The sequence below is a fragment of the Hirundo rustica genome, chromosome 5, assembly GCF_015227805.2.
Source record: "Hirundo rustica isolate bHirRus1 chromosome 5, bHirRus1.pri.v3, whole genome shotgun sequence".
In the NCBI taxonomy this organism is placed as follows: domain Eukaryota; kingdom Metazoa; phylum Chordata; class Aves; order Passeriformes; family Hirundinidae; genus Hirundo; species Hirundo rustica.
Window position 1 is genome coordinate 6,242,121 of NC_053454.1, and position 26,151 is coordinate 6,268,271.

A 26,151-nucleotide genomic window follows, 5' to 3' on the forward strand; every position below is an offset into this window, starting at 1 on the left:
TCAACGTGACAGGCTACAGCATTGGTTGGCGGCGCTGTTTATCACAGCACGCCCCGCCCCGAGCCCCGCCCCTCCCCTTCCCGGACACCTCGGGGGTGTTAAAACGGCCGTTTGAAGTCAGCAGCAAAATTTACTTTTAGGCCCCGCCCAAGATTGTGCGCTGAGCCCCAGGATATGTTCTGATTGGGCGACAGGAAATCGTTCTCTGTCGCCACTGGCTAGCCGGGTGTCCATAACCCCACCAAATCCCGCCTATCCCGATGCCGTAATCCCATTTGATTTGTCCGCGCATCCGCGTGGCCACGCCCATTCCCACAGCGCTGTCCATTCAGGCGCGGCTCCCCGCGCTCTGGGGCGGTGCCAGCAATCACGGCAGGGGAACGTGAGGAAGGGAGTCGCTCATTGGGCAGCGCGCCGTCGCTCTCCCCCCGTCACCGCCCCCGCGGACCGTACCAAGCCGCGGCGGCGCGGGGTGGCGGGGGGGAGCGCGCGGCGTTGGTTCGGGCCGTGTCCATGAGGGCCGGGGCGGGGCGCGCGCTGTTTCCCGGCATGCCGCGCGCGCCGTAGGTAGCTCCCGCCGGGACGCGCTGGGAAGGAGGGCGGGAGGGAAAGGAGGGAGGGGGGAGGCCGGTGCCCGAACCAAGATGGCGGTGCAGGAATCGGCCGCTCAGCTCTCAATGACTCTGAAGGTGCAGGAGTACCCCACTCTCAAGGTGGGTGCCGGGCTGCCCCCGGCTCGGGGGGAGCGCGTTAACGCCCTCAGCGTCCCGCCCGAGCAGCGCTGAGCGGGAGCCCCTTCTCCCCAACGTTCTCCCCGCCTCGGGAGCCCCGGGGCTGTGGGATGGAGGTTGGGAACGATTACTGTCGCGTAGTTCCCGCCTGTCCCCGTTTTTCCTCTGCTTGACGTCTCGGCTGGTGCCTCTCCGCTTCTGCTCTTCCCATCCCCCTCCGCGGAGGGAGAGGGACGTGCCTGGAATATGCGGCTCTTCCCTGGTGTCTCCGTGCCCTGAGAGGACGGGGGAGGCCCCCGGGCCACTCTGGGGACACAAAAAGAGCTGGAAAGGAGCTGGGAGAGAAGTGAGGTCCTTGTGATCGCGGGGCGGTGTGAGGGGGGAGTGGGCTCGGACGGAGCCGGGCTGGGGGAGAGGGATTGGGGCGTGTGAGTGGAACGAACTCCCTCAGGAACACCGGGGACTGCCTGAAGTGCTCATCCCAGATGATTATCTGGATCTACGTGGCGTTGTTAGGAGACGTGTTAAAGGGGAGGGAGTGGAGGTGGCAGTATAATATGGTTCCCTGGCTGCTTGGTCCCCCGAAGATGGAGATGAGCTTAAAATACAAAAAGGGACAGACGTACTGGAGGGCTGTGGAGGCGAATAAGCAAAATAGAGTTTGGTAAAAGCTTTTCCTTGAGGTACTGCGGCTCTCTGAAGGATGGAAGTCTCCCAAGGCTGCACGGGTGGTCTTGGGCTTTAACCAGGTGTTGTGAGGCAGGTGAAGGACTCAGCGATGACCTTAACGCTCAGTGCCTCCGAGAAGTGTTGAACTGCAAAGATGATGCTCATAGGAATCAACGGGAACCTTTGTTTGAAGTCTCGTGTTGTGTATACAGGAGATCTACCACAGAAATAGCAGCAAGCGTGGAAGGGACCTGGGAGACGGATCTCTGTTGCAAAATGCTTATTTAAACACCTCTCGTGTCAGCTTATCCACATTTTGCCGTCTGTAGAAGATGTTTTTGCAAAGTCAACTTCGTTGTGCTGAGATCATGCTGTGCCTTCACATGCCAAGCATTGTGTGCTCTTTGCAGCGTTGGTTCTGCAGGCTCTCTGGCCATGCTCTTGTGTCCTCCTCCACTTGCTCCGTTCTGCTGAGGTCCTTAGAAGCAGAAGGACAAAGTGTTGATTCCCGTTTTACATGTGAAGGCTCCTTTATGTCACCCAGAAGTACTTTGAACCTGATAGCATCAGGCTTAAAATTTAAAATAGCTCTAAAGAGCTCTCTACCACTTTCCACAGCCAGAACAATGTGAAGGCATTTAATGTTAAGAACATTGTTTTAAGACTGCATTTTAGGTGTATTCCAGTTGTTACCACAGCTTTGGTTGCTACATTCCAGAAAAATTACTGCAGTGAGGATCAGTGAGTTTTTTGTTTTGGTGCTTATGACTTAAGATGAATTGTCAAGGTGCCAGCCATTTAAAAGGTAGAGAATATTTTGGACTAATTCTTTTATTTCCACAAGTTTTCTTTTTACCTAAAATATCTCAACAAAAATATACATCATAACAGAATGGAATGTTGTTTGTAAAGTTAGCAAGCTAAATAGTAAGTGGGTGAGACACCCTTGCGCTGAAACTTTTTAATTTTCAAGCAAAGGTGATGTTTATTGACTTTTCCCAGCAGTCATTCCACTTTTGGGTTGTTCCTGCAATCTTTAACAACATTTTTCATTGTTTAAAAAAAACCTGCCAGAACAGTGTCTGCTCAAATCTTTTGAATGTGTCCTCTGAAATGTTCTTAGCTGTGAGTCATATATCAAAACATTTTAGTGGTGGAGGTGAAAAAGCAGCATAAGAAATGAGCACTAAGGCTAAAGTCTGCTAAAGTAAGTTGATATGGAATCTTATTTTGCTCTTTAGGAGTGAGGTACCTAAAAGTTTCTGTGGGAATGAGACTGAATTTTTATTTCCATTTTATTCAAATGCTGTGTAAAGCGAGTGTGCATCACTTTTTTTTTTTTTAATTTATTTTGTTCATCATCACAGTAGTTCAGATATTTCTTTTGGAGCTCTGGACACTGGTGATTTTCCCTTATGTGAGTAAAATATAAAAGATTGCAGACTTGTATTTATATCCTTCCTGTTTCCTCCCTCTAGCTTCCTCATGCCAGCTTCACTAGATAATAGTTGTGTAATAGTTCTACATTTACAGTGTGTTCCACAGAGCGCTTTTCATGTGAAAGGGTGCTTCAAACTGCAGAGGGAAATCCCTGTTCTATAGCTAAATTGTGGTTGCTGCTGGAGTGGAAATACTTCAGCTGTTCTTCAGCAGTTCAGGGGAAGTAAATAGAGTTCTTCAGCTGAATCTAGAGAAGCTCTTTAATTGTACAAAATAATTCTTGAATATCCCCCTCCCACCCCCTCCATCCCTTCTCAAGGACAAGAAGGTTGTCAGCTATTCTTCTACGAAACTGCTGTGGATTTTTTTTTTTTTTTTTTTTTTAATCCTACTGATGGGGAATTCTGCTAGTCTCAGATGAGAGCATGTAAGATGAAAGCTGACAATTTGAAAATGCATGAATGCAAACATTGTTATCATAGTTCTTTGCTGAAAATAATAAACAAGTGATGACAGGAAGCTGGATAATTCATCCGTATCTTTAGAACTATGAATAATTATTAAACTGATAGCAAGCTCTATAGGCTAAGACCCCAAAAGTGGAAGATGGAAGACCCAAGAGCAGGAATGATCACTTTTAGAATATTCTGGGTTGTTTGTTGGCAAGCAGTTTTGGGTTAGCTGGTCTCCTACTGCTTTAAAAAAAGTTCATCAACAGTAGAGTTGTAGAAGCACAGGATATATCAGTGCCTTCTGAGAGCTACTGTTTGGTTTCTTTTGTTGGCAGCTCTGTCAGGGAAAATACTGTCAGCAGATTTAATAAGATACTAATTTCTCATGTAAGTGCAATTGTTGGACTGTTACAGGGAAACATGTAGGAGACTGGGATTGTATGAAGTGCATAGTTTCTGTCCTGAGTCCACAGAATATCTGAGGTTAGAAAGGACCTCTGCAGACAGTCTAGTCCAGTAGCCTGCCCTCCAAGCATGGTCAGCTGGAGCAGGTTGCCCAGCACCATGGCCAGACTGTTCTCAATTATCTCCCAAGATGGAGACTTCAGCCTCTCTTGGTAAACCTATTCCAGTGTTTGACTGCTGTTGGGGTACTAAAAGAAAGTAATCTTTTGTTTGACAAGAAACTTTTTATATTTCAGTGTGTGCCCATTGCCTGTTGTACTTTTATAGGGCACTGCTGAGAGGAGTCTGGCTTCATCTTCTTTGTTGTCTCCATCGGGTATTCAGACATTAATAAGGCTTCCCCTGAGCCTCTTCTGGGCTGAACAATCCCAGCTCTCTCAGCCCTTCTTCCCATGTCAGATTCTTCAATCTATTACTGATCCTCTGTCGCCTTTTCCTTACTCATTCCAGTATATGTCCATGTTTCTGTTGTACTGGAGAGCCAAAACCTGAACACGGCACTTTGGATGGGGCTAAGTTCTAATTAGAGTGGAGGGGAAGGATCACCTTCCTTGACCTCCTGGCAGTGTTTTTCCTGGCACAGCCTGGGGTGCTGTTGGTAACCTTTGCTGCAGGGGCACATTGCTGTCATGGGCAACTCGTCCAGCAGACCCCAGGCTCTGTTCCGCAAAGCTGCTTCCCAGGTTTTTGGTCTCCAGCATGTCCTGGTACAAAGGGTTGTTTTTTCTCAAGTGTAAGACTTTGTTTCCCTTTGTTGAATTTTATGGGTTTCTTGTTTGCCCATTTCTCCAGCCTTGTGAGATCTGTAGGAAAGTCACCACAACCCCCTCATGTATTAACAGCTCCTCCCAGTTTTGCGTCCACTGCAGACTGCGGAGGTGCACTCTGACCATCATCCAGGTCACTAATGGAGATGTCAAACAGTTCAGATCCACTTTTATTACCCAGTGAGGCAGAAGTGGAAAGTTAATTTTTTGCATAACTGGTTGCTGTACTTTATTTTTTTCCCACGTTTATAAGCTTTACTCTAAGTTGGATTTGAACCTAATTTTGAGTCAAGGGTACTTTTGACAAAACTTGGAACAGGTTTGAAGCAGCAAAAGTTGTTCAGTGAAAGTGGTTCAAGCAGAACTTGACTGAAGTAACAACTTGTAACATTTAATTCACTGTCTGTACATCAATGTAAGAAAATATATGTCATGATAGAAGCACAGAATGGTTTGAGTTGGAAGGGACAATAAAGATCATCTTGTTCCAACCTTCCTGCCAGGGTCAGGGACACCTTCCACTAGACCAAGTTGCTCAAAGGCTTATCCAGCCTGGCCTTGAACGCTCCCAGGGAGGAGGAATCCACAACTTTCTGGGCAGCCTGTTCAAGTGTTTTGCCATCCTCACAATAAAAGAATTTCTTCCTCATATCTAATCTAAACCTGCCCTCTTTTAGTTGGAAGCCATTCCCCCTTGTCCTGTCGCTACCTGCCATTGTAAAAACTCCCATTCCAGCTCTCTTGTAGGCGCCTTTTTAGATTATCTAAGTGCTTTTCAGATAGAAGGTTGGCAAAATAAGCTAAGCCTGGATGTTGGTAACAGCTCTGCACTAACTCATCGTGAATACTTATCTCATACTAAATCCATCTTCAACTTGGGTGCTCTGACTCACCAAGTTGTCCAATGTCCATGCCGAGCGTTCCTGTGCTGCTGAATAATGCACTTCCTGTTTTGACACATTGAGTGTGTGTCTGTGTGTGTGTCAGCAAACAAGTGTGACATCTTTTGTACTGCTGTTGTTTTCCTGTGCTAGGCTCTGTTCTAAAAAGCACTGTTTTAATAAAAAGCTAACACTGCAGGACTTTGTCAGAAGTTTGACATTGTAAAGTAGCTGAAGAAATTGGCTCCTGTTGGTGTCTCTTCCAGCCCTGCCCATTCACTCTAAGATACATTTTAAAGTCATTAATGAAGGAAGAAAACACAGTAAAAGGCAGTGTGGTCATGAGCTAGAGCTGTTGCTTGGTTATCAGTACCCCAGTATGCCTGTAGGAAAATACTTGAAGAAGGCTATTCTCAAACATCTTACAGAAGATTTCCTGTTAGTGTCTTCAAAGTGAACACTTACCTGATGTTGCAATTCCTAGTTGCACCATACTTGATTTGTAGTGTTTTCACAGGACAGTGGCCTGTGATCTTGTGAGTTTGGTTTGTGTACGTTTTCTGGTGTAGGAATAATATCTTTGTATGGTAGCTAGCACATGGGGGATCTTTAAATGTTGACATAAAACAAGATTTAAGTCTTGGCATAGAGAGTGTTTTTCAAGAGCTGGGAAATGAGTAAACATGAGCTTCAAACATTTCCTAGGTACTGTTATAGGAGGAAAATGCTTTACTTGGTGTGCTCCCTAGGCATCTTCCCATTGTCTTTCAAATCAGTAGCTCCTGTATAGTCAGCATAGGAGTGTGCCTTTTGAGCTCACAGATTTAGGGAAGTACTGTTCTGGCAGATGGGTACTTGCTGTAAGGGCACACTGACAGGATCCATCAGTCCTTGTTAAATCAAAACGCTGCCTGCATTGTACACTTGGCCTCCCACAACTTACAGCCTGAAGATACACTATGTGGGAAGTATTTGCTAACCCAGAATGTGAAATACGCCAGAGTAACTGATTACTTACAATATGTGATATTTGATTTAAATAAAACAGTTTTTAAAGACACTTTTATTTTGACAGGCAGTAATTTAACTACTTCACAACTTCTTTTGATTTACCTCAGCTTTTTTGAAGAGCTCTGTGGATTGACTTGTGAACTAGGGAAAATGAAAGTAAAACAGATAATACATTGAGCAGAACTTTATATTCTGATATGGGTTTGCTAATTTGAATTAATAATGCTTAATTGTCTTGCAAGAAATGCTGTCACTTTGGCTGGAATAGGTTATTTGGGAGCAATCTGATTGGAAATGGGATCTTTAGCCAGTATCACGGTGTCTGGACTGTGCGAACACACAGAAGGACAACGACCTCTTTCATTCAAAGAGGTAAAGAGGTGGTGCTGTGATTAAAATGAACAAATATTTGGAGAAGAAAGAAGGATCAAAACAAATGGAAGGAGTTGCTCAGGACACAAACCTGCTGAGTGACCTTAGCTTTGCAATTCAAGCTGCTTCTTTTGCCAGGGAGCAATGCTTAGGTTCTTGTTCGTACTCCAGTATTCCTACAAAAAAAAAGAAAAGCAAGGACATTTCTTTTGAGGTGGAAGTCCAGGGTGGCAGCCGTAAACAAGTGCATTGAAAAGGACTGACCTCTGATGTCCTCAGGGTAGTTCTAGAGAGGGCTCTAAAAGGGCTGCCAACTTCCTTATGTAAGGACGTAACACAGTTTTCTATAACAGTAAAATGGCTTTGTAAAGCACTTAATTTTCTTGTAAGAAACCTTGTTCAAAAGTTCATCATGTATTTAGAGGTAAGTTACTTGTAGTTTGTTTAACAGGATAACATTTTGAAGGAGTGTGATTGCTTCTGTTGACTGTGTGTGTAGCAGATGGACGGTCCAAGAATTTTTGCTGCTTGTTCTCTCCTATACTGAAGTCATAGCTTTGAATAATATAATGATGGTTTCTTCTGAGATGCAGCTGCTCTGGAATACACAACTTCCTGAGTTGTAAAACTGACTTTTTTATAACTAAGGCAAGCGACTAGGCTTTACTCTTCCAAAACATTGAAGCTGTTTTTAAAAATAACTGTTTCTTTAATAATCCAAATTACCTCCAACTGCTTTTCGGCTTATGAAATTACTTTGTTTGGATCTGTATCTTCAAGATTTTATTTTAGTGCTTTTACCTAATTAACCTAAACCTAGACATTATTTTAAGCTATCCATTCCTGAAATATGCTACTACTCTTTTAAGTTTACTTTCCTTTTCTGATTTTGCCTAGAACAAAGAAAAGCTATTACTATTTTAAGGAATTGATAAGAGCTACTCATCAGAAGAGTTCACTGAAGAGATGGTGATACCATTTACCTTTTGGATAAGTCCAGTGACCAATAATGATGCTGACTCTGGTCTGAAGTAGTCCAGGAATTGTTGAGGGAAAAAAATGAACTATATAAAAATACAGGATTTCAGTAATTCTGCATGGAAATGCTTAATTGTTACTTCTTTGAGGGAAAAATTTCTGTAGTTTATTGTACCCTGCCTCATTTTTCTATAGCATCATATATAATAGATGTCCTCTACTTTCCTGTTTTGTTGGAGCAGTGAGCATAGTGATCTAATTTAGTCTCAAGAAAACATCTAAGAGCATGAAGGTGTTTCTTGTGAGGTTTAGTTTTTCTCTTGACACTGTTTATTAAAACTCCTCAGGAGATGCTTAATTTTTCTTACATGTTCCTATGTTTCCTGTTCTTTTTGCCTAAAGTAATGCTAAGGTGTCTTTGCTTCTAGTTTTTTGAAAGGCAGTTTCATCACTGCACCTCTCTGTTTTCCCTAGCTCTCTGGCCAGGCTTAATTTCATGTAGGAGCATTTGAGAAAAAGCTTATTTATATCTCAAAGTCTTCAACTGAATTGTCTTGGAGACCTGTAGATTCATACAAATTTCTGGTGCTTTTCAGGTGTTTTAAGCTAACACAGTTGAGGAGAGGATGCACACCATTTTTCTGACCCTTGAAAGGAGAGCATAGTTCTGTAATGGTTCCCCCCCACCTGATCTGGTAGGACTCTTTTTATTTTATATTTCTTGAAACTTTTTTTCCTTCTCCCTCGTTTTGTGACTTCATATACTTGATAGGATTTTTAAAAATTCATTTCTAATTCCCTCTTGCTCATGACTGAGTTAATTTGAAAAGATACACAATTTAGATTTTTATGGGTTTTTTTTTAAACCACATTTTATGTGGGAAGGAGTTACTTTCAGCCAAGATACTTTACAACTGAGGAAGGAAGACGCACAGAGATTTGTCAAGTCAGGATATATAGTTAAAAGTTCCCTCTATAGGAATTGGTACCAGTTTGACCCAATTAACTACTTTCTATCAAATGCAGAAGGAAAATGGACGTTCTTCACAGAATTGCAAACCTATGTAAAAAATGCTTGTTTCTGTTGTCTATACTGTTTTCTGTGAAAATCAGTTTTTAGCAAAGAAACCTCTGAAAATTCCTGTTAACAGGAGTCTGAATAATAGTTAAAGGTCTTACATATACAACCAAATATTTTTTCCTTCAGTTTATTGTTTTGAAGTCTCACTTTTACTCTATAATTCACAGCAACCAAATGATAGCTATACAAACTGTTCTTTACTTCTCTCTGCTGCATTTGAATGTATGCAGTTACTGTGGGCTAGAAACTTTTTGATTTATGTTGTGATCTGAAAGTGATTATGTTTTACTTTCCATTTTTATTTGGAGCTCCTTAGGTTTGAATCTATATAAGTAAGGAAGGAATTTGGCCAATGTTGTAGTATGTGACCAGATCAGTGTGAGAACTGGTGTGCTGAAGGTCTACTGTAAGGTTGAAGATTTGGAGAATAAAGGCTTACATTTTTTTCAAAACTTCAGTCATGCAAGAAATGTGTAATTCAGTCTTTCCGTGTTGCTCTGTAGCAGTTAGGAAAATTTGTGGGCAGCATCAAGGTGATATTTGGAATTCCGCACAGTTGCCATTAGGCTTTGGCCTAACATCCTACACCTCCAGAGGAGCAGAAATGCAGCACGTAACACTTGTTATAAAAAGCCTTTTTGTCTTGGGAGAAATCTCTTTCTCCTGTGTTCAGTCCTCCTCTTAATTCTCTGACAAATGCTGAAGTAATCTGAGGATTTTGATGGGTAGCTGTGGAAGAAAGACAATGTAGAAGACTGTTTCCCTGCTTCTACTTTAAGTAAAATTTTAGTGAGATTCTTAATATATGTAATTGATTTTTCCCTTCCAACCGATGGCTTATTGATGCAGAAATAGTATCCTGACTAATCTAATATGGAATAATGTACATCAGTTAATGTGACTTGTAAAAAGTGCATGCCATGTAAAGATATTGGAGTTGTTTTTAAAAAACTGAAGGAGGCAGTGAGGCAGACTTGGTTGATAGTTTATTCATATTACTGAATGTTTTTTAGAGATAAGCCTTACCAGGAACTCTTACAAGAAAGACTGAAGCCCTTATGCGGATAAGGAACTGGGCAAGATTAAAAACAAACATCAAGATTTAGTAACCAGCTTCTGTAATGGAGGAAGATTTCTGTTAGGATTCTGCTGGCATCCTGATGATATTCAGCTGTTTGAGCAGCCTGGAAGAAAGAGTAAGTGCTGAGATGAAGCAGTTTCCTTATGATACTAAGATAATTGGGGTATTGCAAATATAGCCCAAGTGTGAACCATTAGAGAAAAGCAGTGAGAGACTGAATGGGTGTTAAAATAGATTAAATTCAGTATAGACAAGTGCAATATGATACAGCTTTTAGGTATGATGGAAAGAAAATTAGTTCTAGTCTTATATGTGCAATAACTGAGTTAGAAATGATCATCATTGGTTAGTGGGATCTTAGGGCTAATAATGAATGTTTTCTGTAAGTCGTCAGGTTAATGTTGACAAACACGGGACAGAAGTGTTGCGAAAGGGAAGAATGGAGAACTCTAAACACAGCAGTTAAAATCCATGGTTTCTTGTTCTCTCAAGTAGTATGAGTAACTCTTACTATCTCCCTTCTCACATCCTGAAAAGGTGTAGTAGAACTGGAAAATGTCTACAGAAGGGCAAGAATGATTAGAGAGGTGGAATGTATGTCTTCAAAAAATGGTTTAAAAAGAGTCTCTTCAGTCTCAAGGTATGTGAGGAGTATGTAGGAGAAAGAGAGGGTTCCCTTTTTTGCTTCCAAAACAAGAACAAAAGGGTTTCAAATTAGCTGAAAAGTCAAAACCAGAGAGTTTTTCTTCACATAGCTGTGAGCCTGTGAAACGTCTCACAACAGGATGTTGCAGTGCTAAAACTCAGGTCAACAGCAACCAGCAGAGTTCACGGGTGAGAAACACCCTGTGGTGTTTCTTCTGTTAAACTCCCATCTCCAGCTCAAGAAGTCCAAAGAGACTGTTTGGGATTAGTAACTTTGTTCTTGGCTTTTTTCAAGTGCCATCCTCTTTGTGAATATCATCAGAGAAAAGATAGTGACATGGGAGGGGGGCTGTTGGTCTTATCTGGTATGGCCACTCAGATCTTTGTATGGAAATGTATTTGATGTCTAAGTTAGCAAAGATGAATTCATTAAATTAAAGTAGGAAAGTACTTCTGCAGACTCAGATCCAGGCTTCTGCTTGAACCTTGGCTAACTTCAAAAGCTAATCTGAGTTGCTCTGAGTCCTGCCAAGTTCTGAAAATTTTTGAGGGTGGAGATTCCGTCACCTTTCTGGGCTGCTGTTCCAGTGCTTACCAAGTCTTCTGATTGAAATATTTTTATGTCCAGCTGGAATTTTCTTTAGTGACAGTTGTCAACTCTGCCTCCTTCCTTTTTGCTCTGTAACTTCGGGAAGTCTGGCAAGCTCTTATCTGTGACCTTCACCTTTCGGTGGTAGAAAGCTTCTATCAGATTGTGCTGCTTCCAACTCCCTGCAGCCTTCCGTTCTACAATGGAAACAAGCCTGCCCCTCTCAGCTTCTCTTGGATTTTTTTTTTTTAATCCTCCAACCAGCTCACTGTCGTGGCAGCCTTCTGGACTCTCTCCAGTTTGTCAGGATCTCTTTTTTAGTGGGTAGGGAGGAGTGACCTGAAAACCAGACTCAGTATTCCAGATGAATCTGCATAAGTGCTGAGCATAAACAATCACTCCTCTCAACCCACTGCCTTTAGTCTTGCTAATGCAGCTTGGGATGGGGTTAACCTTCATTGCCATGAGAGCCTATTACTTCATGTCCAACCTGCTGTCCATCAGGACCTGTGTATCTTTTCATGCAGTGGTGAGCCTAGCCAGTTATTCCACAGCCAGTGCTAAAGGCTGGGGTGGTTTTGTGCCAGATACTGAGCCCTGGTGTTCACCTTGATTACGTTTCATAAAGTTCTCAGTGTATTTCTCCAGCTTGTCATTTTTTCTGTATGGCAACTCCAACACCCATTTATATTTATCAAGCACTCTACCAGTTTGTCCCCTGTGAGCTTTCTGACAGTGCGTTCTGTAGTGCAGATGGTTGAAGATGACATGTATGTTGGAGCTGATAACATTCCTGGGGAGTCAAGCAGTACTTGTAATTGGCCACCAGGAAGCTTTGGAACCACTGACCATTATTCTTAGAGCCTGACTATGCAGTCAGTTCCTCACCCATGTTGTATTCAGCCATTGAGTCCATGTCTCTCCTGTTTGGCCACAAGTGAGACAATGTCAAAAACCTCACTACTATTGGCATGAAAGGCTGCCGGCGTGCTCCTGCCGTTCAGAGATCACTGAAAGCAAACAATATTGTCAGGCTTGATTTGCTTATGACAGTTCTGGTTATTCCTAGTCACCTTTATAAGCTTGGAAATGGTTTCCATAGGTTTAGGTTTTTTTCTGTAACTTTCACAAGAGCTGAGGTGGGGCAGACCAGCCTGTAGTTTTTGTGATCTTCCAGGTTCTTTCTTGACTTGGCCTTTTTAGGCAACTTATCTTGTCCACCATGACATTCCAGCCATGGTAGCAGGTTTGCTGTGTCATCCAAGAACTCTCTCCTTTCCTCCCTTCTGTCCCTATGTACCTGTGTGAGTACTCCTTTGATAGCTTTGTCAATCATCTCTCGAGGTCTGTGTATCTTCAGCTTGCTTTGAACTTCTTACATGAGCAAATAATACCTCTCTCCCCAGACTCAGTTGCTCATACGTCATCAGGAAGGCCTAGGAGAAGACCTACCCAGTAAAGACAAAGAAGGCATTTAGAAGTGAGACTTTATTGTCCTTTGTAGCTAGGTCACAAACTCAATTCTGTAGATGCTTTTTCTCTTCCTTAAACTGCTTGTATCTATAAGGCCCTGGTAATTGCAATTACATATTTGAGGTCTAGTTGAATGTGATGTTGTGGGAAGTCATGTTATCTGTGATGGTAACAAGTGCTGGATTTCTAGCTGTGACTCAGAAGGCTTTTGTGACTGCACAGCTACAACACCTCTGCAAAGAGGACCTCTCCACAGTTCATGTTTGTTTTGTCATGTTGTATTCTGTCCCAAGCAGAGAGCCTTTCAGTAGTCACTGCATTCAATTTGTTTGCAAACCCCGGGTGCTCAGTGAGTGACTGTGTCTGTTGTAGAAGCTGCAAGTGGGCATCTAAATGTGGCTAAAACTTCACTACATTCTCAAAATGCCATGCATTCTCAAAATGCTTAAGAAAATTCAAGGTGCTACAATGAGCATAAGTCCAGTCTGGATGTCTGACTTCCAACAACATAAATGCCTTTGAGGAAGCAAAGTAAGCTTTGATCACTATAATTAATGAACTTCTATGAGGGGAAAATGGTCTGCATTCTCCTCTCCCTTTTGATATTGTTAAAGGCTATATACATTGTGTGTTCTCATCACGTTTTCTAAAGACGTTTTTCTGTGAGTCTGTAGAGATAAGCAAGAGCTGAGGTGGGAGTGTGATCAGCAGCTGTTTGTATATATTCAGTTTATGGAGAGAGTATGAAATGTGCACACATAGATACATTCAGAAAACCTTAAGAAGGAAAGCAAAATTAATCTCAGTAAAATCTTGATAATGAGTATGCATTGAGTATACAAAGCAATATGCATTGTAGGATGCTGTGTAAAGGATTAGCTGGTTTAGAATTGTAGAATGGTTTTCTTTGAAGGGAGCTTAGGGATAATTTTATTCCAGCCTCCTTGCCATGTCCATTAGACTGGATTGCTGAAAGCCCCATCCAACCTGGCCTTGAATGCTACCAGGGATGGGTCATCCATCGTTTCTCTGGATAACTGGTGTCAGGGCCTTAACACCCTCACAGTAGAGAATTTCTTCCTCATATCTAATCTAATCTAACCTTGCCTCTGCCATTTTGAAGCCATTCCCCCTTGCCCTGTCACTCCATGCCCTTGTGAAAAGTCCCTTTCCAGCTCTCTTAGAGCCTCTTTAGGTACTGGAAGGTGCCATAAGGTCTTCCCAGAGCCTTTTGTTCTCCAGGCTGGACACCTGCAGCTGTCTCAGGCTGTCTCCACAGCAGAGGGGCTCCAGCCCTCTGATCACCTTTGTAGCCTCCTCTGGACTCAATGCAGCACATTCAGATTCTTCTTGTATTTGGAGGCCCCAGAGCTGGGTGGGGCTTCACAAGAGCAGAGTAGAGGGGCAAGACTGCCTCCCTTGACCAGCTGCTCACACTTATGACCCAGTCCTGTATGCAGTTGTATTAATGTTATTTAAAATATTTCTTTAAATATTTATCTCCAAGCTTATAATAAACACTTGAGAAGTATATACAGTTTGCAAAACATTGTGTTACAATATATGCAAGCATTTAATACTGGCTGGGGTTTTTTTCTACTTTTAATGTGTTTTCAAAAAGCTCAAGAAAATGGAATCACTTAGTAAGTGAATGGCTTGTTGAAAACATATATTTATGAAAATGTATTTAAATTCACTATGCTTCAGGGTATTTCAAGTTGCATTTGATACGGCTCATGAAAAGAAAGATTGCCCCAATTTGAATAGTTTTAGCCACTTCATGATTTGAGAACTCTGCCTTGCTTTGGTCCCTTATTTGCATTCATGGGCAGGAAGAGGACTGTGTTTGGGCTGAAGGCCAGATAGTAAACTTCACAGTTGAGTTCCTAAGTGGACACTTAAAAACTCCCCCTGACATCCTTAGCTCTGTAGTTTTCTGCTCCCTGCTCTCAACTGAACAGCCAACATGTTCCTCCTATGGCAGTCTTTCCTTCTCTTCCACCAGTTCAAGCTTGTACACCCAGAACAACCCTCTTCTAAGTCTTGACTACAGAGCTAGAGGTTGTTGGAGCATGTTCTGGGACAGCACACCACTTTTTTGGCTTTCTAAAAACAGTGAAGCAACTCCTGAAATGAAGAAAATACTTGGATCAGGTTAATCAGTTGTGTGTGCCTCTTTGTTAGTGTTAAGCACCTGGAAAGTCATGCTGCAGTTGCAGAAGCCTCCAGCCAAGAAGACTTTACTTCACATCACAGCAAAGTTTTGATCTTGGAAAAACTTGTGTTACTGTAATTTTACCCCTTGTGTAGGTTGTTCTAACTTCAGTCAAATTCCTTTTCACTAGGTTTAAGTTTGACCTGGTCTAGTACATTCTTAGGTTGAATAATGTGTCTGCAGCTGTGGAAGCTGATGAACAAAAGGAGCAGAACCTATTTAGTACAACTGGATTTAAATGTGCTGCCCACTAATATTTTACAACTCTCTTTTGTATCCTCTTGTATGTTCAAGGTAGGAGCCAACTGGGTGTGGTTTTTCAGGCTCTAACGAGTAGGACAAGTTGGTATTGTGCTTATACAGAGCACATCCTGGTCAGTACTTGCTGCTTTATTTCAGATCTTCTAGTAGGTGATTTATTCTTTTTTTCCTTAAGGTAATGTTTCCCTAGGCTGAGTTCTGTAGGTCACTCTTGTCTCTAAATAATGACTGTGTAATCCAGGTTTGGTCACAGAATGGTACTGGCAGGAAAGATTCCATGTCTCTTATAGGTTTATGGCAATTGTAAATCTTATGTTTGTCTCTTGGTCTGAAAAGTTTGGTGTTCACAGTGTTCTAACAATGGTACCTGAAAATCAAAGTAAACTATAATTAAACATTTTTAGAATTGCATTGTCCAGGACACTTCTTATATGTTCTCCTTCCATGAACTTTCATTATTGGTGGAAAAAAAATGATCCTACTGGTACAGTGCCTGTAACTTTTGAAGAGTTCTGCAGTAAAGCAAGCCAGTGCTGGGGAGCTGGATCTTTTGGAGTTGGAGGAGTAATAAAAGAACCAGCAGATCAGGATGCAAATTCAAGATAAAATGCTGCTTTGTAAGGAATGTAGCAGTAGCTGTTCTAAATTTTGTCCCTGTAAAGTAACTGTAAAAGCTGTTCCTAGATATGATTCGCAAATATTCTCATGAAAACTGCTGGCTCTATAATAAGAAAAAAATGCCTGTGCAAATTATGAAAATCTCTGGTAAAGTGTGTTTACTGTCAGCTTCAGTTATGCAAATAATTTCAATGTACCTTTAATTTCCCTTGTTATGACACAATAAATTATGTTTCTCAATAAGTTTACTTTTATTTACTTAGTGGAAACATTTCAACTTATAGTCTCTTCCACACAAGACATTCAGATTGTTTTTATGGTAGGGGAAAAAAGGGTAAGAGAAGATTCAAAAACCTATTGCACCTAGATACATTTGAAATGATATATAGTGATACTAGCTGAAGTTGAAAGTTCAATTGTTCTAAATGTCATATGAACACAAACTGTGCCAGAAATCTGCATGCTGAAGAGACAGCACAGGAAATGGGTGCTGTTACTGCTTTTGAGTGCAGATAAGGAACTAGGGAAAAGGGAGATTAAACACAGACTTTTTTTCCCCAGCTGACTAGATCTGTGTCCAAGTGACTGCTCAAAATTTAACAAAAGCACTTTCTGTACTAAAAAAGATACCTCAAATTAATAGTAGCTTATGAAAGTTTATTGATGCAGATTTTCAGTGTGGCGTGGAAAGCTGATTAGGCAAATACTTGCAGAAATATTTTTTTGTGAACAGTAAGAAAAATGCAGCGGTGGAAAAAGAAGGGAAGAAGTTGTCTTTATGCTGTCAGGCATCAGGTTTTAGCATTGGAAATAAGTTTCCATGTTCAAAAACATGAGATGTCAAAATAATGGCCTCCTAGACTATCCATTTTATCTGTGGATCTCTAAAATATTTCATATTTTTTGTGAAAATGGTAAAAAAAAGAGGGTTGGCGATGGAAGATTGTTATATAGGCAATTAAGTAGGTGTTGAAGCCTATTAATTTTCGTGGTTTGAGTTTTGGGTGGGTGTACTGCTGGGATTTTGGGGCAAAATGTATAAGGAAAATAATTGTTTTGGCTTGATACTTCCTGTGGTAGAATCTTATCCTGACATTTTTTTAGGTCTTAGTTTGAGATACCAAAACCATTAAATAGATCATTTCAGTCCTGAGGAGAGGAGCCCTTTCATATCTTACCAAGATTATCCTTGTGTTTTATTACTGCTATAAATGCAAAGTCTTGAAAAGTAAATGCTTTGACTCATCTTCCTTCCTCTGAACCAAAGTGTTCTCTAATGGGGAATTGCAGTGGTTCTGTAGAAACCTCTTTGCTAATGGAGCCCAGAAGGAGTGTGGCCCCTGAGGATATTTCCTTGCAAGCAGATAATTAGAATGAGGAAAACTGAGACCTTGATATAATTGATTAGAAGTTATATGCTTGAAAGATTTGTAATCAAACATATACGTGATATGTACCAAACAGAGCATTGATTTGTGTTTCCTGTTTTACCTTTAACGTGGATAATCTGATTGCTGGCTAAATTATGCCTTTGATTAATGGAAAAGCAATCAAGATTATCATAACTGCCTGAAAGAACTACTTTTGGACTTTTTAAAGATTAAAGATACGGCTGAATTAAGTATATAGCACTGGAATGTTTTTTAAAATTCCTGTTCCTGTGAAGTAATAGAACTTCCTGTCTAATTTTCTTGTGCTGCCACTTTAGTGGAAGCAGCTTAACACTTCCTGCAAACTTTCCCCAAATCTTTCCCCAGGCTGTAGACTGCTCCTATCCACGTGTTCCTAATGGCCATCAGTAGCAGTTTTGATTCGACTGTTCCACAAAGGTGTGGGAGAAGGTCAGGAGACCTCCAAGACTGGCAAAGCTCTTAACTCAGGAATGAAGCATTAGAGGAAATTAACTACTTTAGTCATACATTGTAGGCTTTTGTCACTAGAAGAAAATTTACATGGGGTTTCTCTTGGCTTTCCTTATAGTCCTTGGGGAAATAATAATAAAAAGTAGTCTTTCATGGGTAGAGGTATGTAGGAGACTTGTTGGATTTCCTGAATAACTGTTGGTGTGGTGTAGTATGTATAAATTTTTCAGTAGCCAATATACATAATACATGCTTTCTCTCAGAGGTAACTCTCTTTTTTAATGAATTCATGAAGGGAAGAAATATAAAATCAGAGAGCTATGTGCTGAAGGGTGATCTCTTAGTTGTAGTTCAATTCATAGCTTTCCTTTTGTAGGTACAAGTTTGTCTTCACTTCCTGTTGTTCCTGGGCTGTTTCCATCAGTGCTTCCTACAGCCAGAGCAGGATAGGTGAACCTGGTATCAGACAAGATACTGCAGCATTTTTCCTGTTGTTTTTTCATAATCTTTGGAGTGTGAGCTCCTTGCTGAGAGAACTTAAATAAGTAGTATTTTAGCATGGGAACTCAAGTTCAATCAGTGACCTCTAGTCCCCTGGAACTAAGGTGTTCTTTGGGCTGCATCAGATGAAATCATCAGTCTTTCTAAGCTCTGACTTTTAAATACAGAAATTTTAATGACTTGATATTTCTCCTTTAGGTGCCATATGAAACGCTGAACAAACGATTCCGAGCTGCACAGAAGAACATTGATCGGGAGACCAGCCACGTTACCATGGTGGTGGCAGAGCTGGAGAAGACGCTGAGCAGTTGTCCTGCTGTGGACTCGGTTGTCAGCCTCCTGGATGGAGTCGTTGAAAAACTCAGTGTTCTGAAACGCAAGGTGAGTGCTGTTCTGCCTTCATTGCAATGCTGTTTGCTTGGATTTTCTTTTCAACATAACGGGCATTACAGGCTCTTTAAAGACCTTGCTTCACTGTGCTTAAGAAATGTGATTTGGTGGTCCTTGTCTAAGTATAACGAACTTCAGTCGAGAGGTAAAATTAATGCGTATTTATAGTCCTCAAAAGGACTTTCTTTACTAACAGAAAAGAAATAGTAGCAAAGTTAATTTATTTGTATCAGTTCCTGCTTGTCTAATGGAAAGGTTTGTGCAATTGAAATAAATTGATCACCGGAACAGCAAAACAGGTAGAAGATAAAGCTGAAAAATGTGAAACCCCCCAGGGCAGGAATAGCTGCATGCAGTGTTGAGACTTCTCTGCAGAAGAATGTGCAAGTTGTCCTGGATTGTTACTTGAAATTTTTTTATGAATACTTAATTTGCAATTTGAAAGATTCCTAGGGAATATTAAGAGCCTTTTAAACAAAATTTGGCAGGATAACCTGCTTCTATCTGTTAAGCTCGAACAAAATGCAACCAGCCTTTCATGTCTTTACCACATCTTTCTTAGAAAAAGATGTAGATGTTCTCAGAAAAAGAAGTATAATCCATCCTTATTTGGGATGGGAATATTACTCATCCCTAGAGTCATCGGAACACTTACTTGAAACAAGTCTTGCAGAAAAATGAAAATAGCTCTGTCACCTGACTTGAGAGCACTGCTTCTCCAGAAATAAATAGATGAAACATAGTAGCAGAGTCATTTCATTAAAACTTACATGAAATAACCAACAGATGTAAATCTTGAGACAGTACTACGTGAAGCATCAAAATACCTTGGAGATTTGCAACGTGAAAATAACTCTGTCATGTGTGTTGATTTGGGGTTTTCTGCTTGAACAAGTTAGCTAGGTGTTGAAAAGCTGTTCTGCAGAAGACTTCATAAATTAATTGCTCTTTTCATCCTCAGCTTGTGAGACTTAAAGAGGTCTTAAAAGATATGTTTTATTCACTTCTCGGTTACTTACAGAAAAATAAGAGCTATTTCTGAAAGAGGTGTTGGATGTTGCTTGTAGGTGTGTAGTAATGATGTGGAGGAGTAAAAGTTATTTACTTGTTAAAGCTTTGCTGACTGTGGGGGTGTGTCTGAAGGCATTGCTGAATGTTTTGGGTGCAAAGCCCCATTTTAGTTTAATTGCTCATTTGTTTTCGACTGCCTGAAATACTCTGGGGAATCTTATAGCTGTTCAGAAAAAAAAAAAAAAAAAATAAAGTTGTTTAACAGTAAAAGTCCTCTGAAATACAAAGGTCTTGTTTCTGCTCCAAACCCTCAACTCCCAGCTCTCTTCTCTATAATCTCTGCCCCGAGCAAAATGATTGGTTTTTTTAGAGCCTTTGGACACATGTGGGATCTGTTTCCTCCTGTGTTTAGACAAGGATCTCATGAACAGCTGAGATGGCCATAATAGAATTAGATGGTTCCTTTATTTAACACCCTACTCACTCTTGAAAGAGAGCTTTTAAATGCAGCAGGTTTCTTGGGTTCTGAAAATGATCCTGGGGAAGGATAGGTCTTTGTGTTTTCTCTTTTGTGTCCTGTTTAATGTGCTTGTTTCTTCAAGTTCTGTTAACATCCAGCAGGGCAAGTCCAGATATCAGAGGGTTTTGAAAAGGATCTGTAGCCTTTCTGAATGTACTAGAAGGGTCAAAAAACCAGCAAGAGCTGTATAGGTCCAGATACAAAGCCATATAAGAAGAGCCCTTTGGAAGGAGAAATGGTCTAACCTTTGTGCCTGGCTGCCTCGACTTCTTAGTTGTATTCAGAATATTTCTCAAGGTTCCCTTCACATCTGATAATGCTGCAGACATATAAAAAGTGAAAGTATGTTTTGTCTTAAGTTAGTGTTTGCTTGCTGAAGAGGAAGAGACCCAGTTTATATCTCAAATAAAATACTTGTCTCCAAACTGTATGTTATAAAATAAAACTAAAGTCAAACTTCAGTAAAAATAACTCCTGCTACAGATGTTTACATGAATGTTATTAAGAGACTCTTGTGTAGTGACTAGTGGTTTAGATACTTGAATTTGATATCAAGGGCCAGATCAGTCTGGCTTAATTGGGGGGTGGGGGGGAAATAAGTTCAGTGAGCTTTCCTTGCAAGTTTTCTCTCATTTCACTTTGCTTTTCAAAGCAGATCCTTCTGCAGTCTGTCTATAGGCAGACATGGTAAATACAATTCGAACCTGTGCTTCCAGAGCTGGAGCTGTACCACAGATGATACTATAGTTTGAGTTCTGGAAAGGTCGCTGTGTCAGCATGGAGTGCAGAGTGGGCTGCCAGAAGCCTGCCAGGTTCTGCCTGTGCCTTCCAGCTGCCAGAGCTGTGCAGTGGCTCAAACACAAAGCCAGCAGGTTTGAAGTCACCACGGGGCATTCTGCAATTGCAACTTGAAATTGCATCACTAGTGATATAATGCAGATGGGAAAGGTAGTAACCATCCTCTGCTGGTTTGCCTTTACCTTAGCAGGCATGTAAAGGTCCTTCCAGCTTTCTGGAGTTTTGTAGCCCGACATGGCTCAGAGTTGTCACATGCTGTGTACTGAGTCAGCCAGCTTGGAATGGTGACTTTAAGGTTGAAGGAAAGCAGCTATGAGCTGAGTGATTTGGTTTTAATTTAAAAAAAAAAAATAAATGTGGCAATACCTTGGGGGAGTGGTGTGTGTTTTTTGCTGGATATGCCAATATGTTGAGTTAAAATCGTCAATCTAGTTCCTCTGGACAAATACGTTTTCCTAAGTAAAGCTGCTGAACAAGGGATGCATGTTTCCACAGTAGCAGAGTTATATAAAATAGTACTAGTTTAACAAAACTGATGATTTTGAAAAGCTGGTTTTAGATCCTTGAATTACAGGTGCCAAGAGGCCAACGGTTTGTATAATTTCCAACATTGCATGACTGATTAAAATGGCTCCAGTGTATTAGAAGTAATGTGGGTTTACTCTGCATCACTCCTCAGTAGAACTAATCCAGCAGGACAGCTGCTGGAGGAAGAAGCCATGCATATATTAGAGGTGGAAATTTTGCTTTTCAACTGTTTGGATCAGATGACTGCAAATCTTCACAAAGCTCTTTGCAGGCTAGAGCTGCCATAGTTGATACATTTCTGGGTTTGGGTGAACTACAAATTTGGCAGAAAAGTGTATACATAATATCAAATATATCAAAACTTCTGTGCAAGAATATCTCAGAACTGGACCAGCCATGCAGAAACTTATGCACTGCCATAGGAAATACTTCTAATCAAAAGAAACACTACTGGGAGTAGCTGTATGACATATAAAGAATGCTTACAAACAATTACTGTGTTTTGCTTTAAAAGGAGATTGAAAATGTGTAGCTCTTACTGTTAATTTTTACTTTCTAGGCCGTTGAGTCAATCCAGGCTGAAGATGAAAGTGCGAAGCTCTGCAAACGCAGGATTGAACATCTGAAGGAGCACAGCAGTGACCAGCCGGCTCCTGCCAACATGTGGAAGAAGAAACGCATGGATCGTATGATGGTGGAACATCTCCTGCGCTGTGGCTACTACAACACAGCTGTCAAACTAGCCAGACAAAGTGGCATCGAGGTGGGTGGCAGTGTGGATTAACTTGCTAACAAAATGGTAGTAAAGAGGAAGTTAGAAAATGAGAACAAGCTGCTTTAGCCTTGTGGCAGTTATTTTTATGTATTGGTGTGCCTTCCTCGCTAATGTTTGTGTTAATCTTTTTAGGCTTGAGTTTGTTCTCCTTACTTGGTGTAAATTGTGCTTTAATGTATTAAAATAAGTCAAAATTGAAGGCATAGTTTTTAGTCACAAATTAAATGCTTTCAGATAAACACCTTTCTCTATTAAAACTCAGGTTAATTCTCAAATGTCATACAAAATTTCTTGTTAGAGGCCTTTAGGCTGCTGATTAAGCAGGTGGTGGAGCTTCCCATCTGTCTAGCCCCACTCAGCTGATATGTGTAGGTGAGCAGACTGAGCAGAGCAGCATTTGCTAATTGCAGGAACAACTGTTCTATTGTATCATCTGGTTAATGCACTGAAAGGAAGGGTGGCTTTTACTTGGGAAAAGAAATTTTGATACAATTTGGATTTTTTTGTAGCCATTATATCTTGCACGATCCTAAGAACGTTTTGCTGGTTTCCTTGTTTCACCATTCTGTGCTTGTTACTTTCATTTTCATGGTTGGCCAGTTGGTTTTTCTTGGGTTCACAGTGGGTCATAAAGTGTTTGGAGTTTGTGTACTTTGGTGTAGATTCTTTTTGCAGACTGATGAATCCTGATTGTGGTCCTCTAACAGCCACAAGGACATTAAAACTGATTTTTAAAAAATTTGTTGTTTGTCTAGAGAAATAATGTTTTGCAGATTTTAGGTAGCCTTTGCTATTTGATCCTAAGCGATCCTTGAATATTCTTTTGATATTCCTGATTCCAGAAGGCATGCAACTCTTCTAGTTAAAATCTTACTCTTATAAAGATGCTGAAAGTTGAGTTCTCTTGCAGGACTTTCGTACTTTGCCTTTCTTAAGTGGAATAGTTGAACACATCTCTCTCATTTTGTTGGAGAAAAAGATATTTTTGTTGCTAATGTCAAATTAGAGGATATATACTTGTTCTTTGTCATGTAACAGGGACCTATTTGTCATGTGTCTTATTTCTTGGCTTCTTTACTGGCCTAATCCTGTTCAGCCAGCAGCAATTTCAGTAAATGCCAAATAGGAAATAGCATGTAGAGGCTGAATAGAAGTGAGAGGGGAAGTGGGTTACAAAGTATTAATAGGAAATAGTCCTGAAAAAATCAACTGAAGAGGCTGTTGTACCTCACTAGAGATACAGCCCATGCACGTGAGTCAAAAATACCCAAGGCAATTGCGCTGGGATATCTACAGCTTGACTGGTCAGCAGCTCTCCCACTTGTGTTACATGTTTCCCTCTGTTTTGAGCAGGAGCTCATCTCTGCTGAATCATCTACTAGGTCTGCTGAAAAAGCAGTATGGAAATAATTTTCACTTTCATAGCAAGCTCTATTATCCTGATTAAGTAATGCTCAGCTTTGGTTTGGACATGAGCATGGAAGTCTGTTGTGACATACTGCAAGATGCTGTGGTAAAAGCATCATACTTAAAGCTTTTCATTCTGTTTGTTGAATAGAAAAATTGTGTCAAAAAGGGAGTTTTAAATAAGATTATTTACCTTCTGCCTGCAAGCCTAACTCTTAATTTGCATAACATCACAGTAATTTGAATAATACAGAACAGAGTTGTATGTTGAATGCACTGAGGCAATTTTTCTTCTAGTTTGCTCAAATTATGCATTTTAGTCAGCATTATGGTTTGTTTTGGCTTAATGAAGATAAGGCTTCCCTCAGTTTCTCTGCTTTGCCACTTGGTCTTTCTTACTGAATGGTGACCCTCCTTGTGAACAGCTTTTACAGCGTATGATGCTGGGACTTGTTTGTAACACAGAATTTGTGGTTTTGCTGGCTTAATAAGACAGCAGCTTTGTTTCTTTTTGTTCCTTTCTTGCTAAAGGATCTGAGCATTGAAATGTTCTCTAGTGCTTACTAATGTAACTTTGCTGTAGAGAGTAGCAAATATCATATTATTCTCTCATCCCAAGTAATCTTTGTTTACTGTGGTCTCACTTGGTATTTCGATTAATATCCCCACTACCACTCTTGTCTTGATTTTTGTTACCACTGAATAGACATTATACCTTAAGTACAACTTTGAAAAAAGGTGCTGTTATTGTTCAGCTTGTCCAGCAGCCAGAAGTGAAGCTGGTGGACAAGTTAAGCACAGCCCAGCAATGCTTAACTCTTGTGGCAAAGACAATTCAGCAGCACTCTGGGTTGCAGTGGGATAAGCAGCAGCAGCAGGGATGTGATCCAGCCTCTCTTCTCAACTCTGGTTAGACCCATCTGGAGTGCTGTACCCAGTTCTGGGCTCCCCAGCAGACACAAGACTTGTGGAGTCTCCCTGTACGGATTTGATCAAAACCAGACTGGAATGGGAAAGATCCCAAGTAACCTGTTAGAGGTGACCCTGCTTTGAGCAGGGAGACTACACAAGTTCCAGAAGTCTGAACCTCAACCACTCTGTGATTCTGTTCCTCCTGTTGCAGGGCAAATGGCCGAGGTGCCCTTTGGTGCTCTTCGGAAAGGCTGAAGGAAGCAGCTCTTTCCAGTTCAGTTGTAGCTTGGGGATGCCAGGTTAAACACTTTCCAGTAGTTGTTAGACCAGTCTTGGGAGCAAGTCTCAGCCTGCCTGATTTAAGTTTCTTGTGTGGTTCCTGAATATGAAAAGACTCGCAGAGCTGCCAAGGTGCTTCATGGGTGAAGCATGTCAGAAACAATTCTGCTTCAGTGACCAAAGGGAAATGATTAAATCATACCTATGTTTGAGTAAACTGTCTGCTGTGTACTATTGGCAAAGATTGACTGTATGCCATAGTGTCCAATTCTAATAGTTTTTGATGGTCTGTGACAAATTTTAGGCTGTTTTCTAAATTAATTACCTCCAGAGGAATGATAGGCTATGAAATCTTGTAATAGAAGATAAGTGCTTAAACCCCATGGTTGTAAACTAGGAAGCAAACAGAATGGAAAGCAATGCTGGATGTGACAAATTATAGAGAAATTTTAAATATCAGTTGTGAACTAGCTCAAGTAAGGAATCACTTTGAGCATAAGGCATTTATACAGCATAAAGTTATGGCAATATAAGAAATAAACTCCAAACATTAAATATTTGTTATATGTATTTAAAGTAATGCTGCTTGGGAAGGTAAACCAGAATGTAATATTAAAATAAGAGCTGACAGTCAGACAGAAATGTTTGTGCCAAAGTAAATATGGGGCAAAGGGGATTCTATTGTGGAATTTATTTTTTTTTTAATGTCTTCTGGCTCCATAATGATGTGAAAAACAGTTTGGGGTGAAGATACAAACTAGATGTTAAGGGTTTTGTGGTGTTTTGTTTTGTTTTTTGGGTTGTTTTTGTTGTTGTTGCATATGAATAAAACTCATCAGTATAGGCTTATTAGAATAAATAGAATCAAAATAAGGTCATTATTACAACCTAGTAATGCTACACCTATACAAAATTGTCTATTTTCATCTGCAAATTCATATTTTCAGCTAGCTGGCAAGGTTGTCAGTTAACTCCAACTTTGTTATTTCATGTTCTGCTACACTGCTGTCTCATTTCTGTGCCATTAATTGATATGCAAATCTAGTTTAGGAAAAGTGGTGTTCCAGCAGGAAGTTGGTTTCTGTTTGTAGATAAATTTTATAATTAGGCTATGTGTGTGATGCTTAGTACTGTTTCTGGAGGTGGTGGGGTTTAAAATTTTATTTGTTTTTCCAGCCTTTTCCTTAATAGGCTAGGAAGAAAAAAAATAAACATGTAAAGTGTCCTTACATTCTTTGCTTAATTATGTATAGCTGTAGTGATTTTTGCCTGTAGGATTGAAAACAAACCCAGATTCTAAAGCTTCCAGTCTCCCTAATCATATGCTGTAAATCCTCTTTCCATCTTTGCTTAGCTTATTTTAGTAAAAGAATGTATCTCCTTGCCTTAATGCTCATGCTGTACCAAAGCTGTAGAAGTGGCAATGTTTTTTCTGCGAA

The 26,151-nt window shown here is 40.6% G+C and overlaps 1 protein-coding gene across 5 annotated transcripts in view; it reads left to right on the forward strand.

The window, feature by feature from the left end:
- Positions 1 to 507: 507 nt before the first annotated feature.
- The window catches only part of MAEA (macrophage erythroblast attacher, E3 ubiquitin ligase), a 49,150-nt gene continuing 23,506 nt past the window's right edge, over positions 508 to 26,151 (forward strand). Inside the window, exons 1-5 of one of the 5 annotated variants that reach the window (XM_040065042.2) lie at positions 584 to 713; positions 8,363 to 8,461; positions 9,861 to 10,043; positions 18,291 to 18,473; positions 21,899 to 22,102. In XM_040065042.2, the coding sequence (XP_039920976.1) occupies positions 10,008 to 10,043; positions 18,291 to 18,473; positions 21,899 to 22,102 (423 nt within the window). In that variant the 5' untranslated portion in view covers positions 584 to 713; positions 8,363 to 8,461; positions 9,861 to 10,007. Of the gene's footprint in view, positions 714 to 8,362; positions 8,462 to 9,860; positions 10,044 to 18,290; positions 18,474 to 21,898; positions 22,103 to 26,151 lie in introns of all 5 variants that reach the window. The other 4 variants (XM_040065043.2, XM_040065045.1, XM_040065041.2 and 1 more) reach the window with 4 other exon arrangements.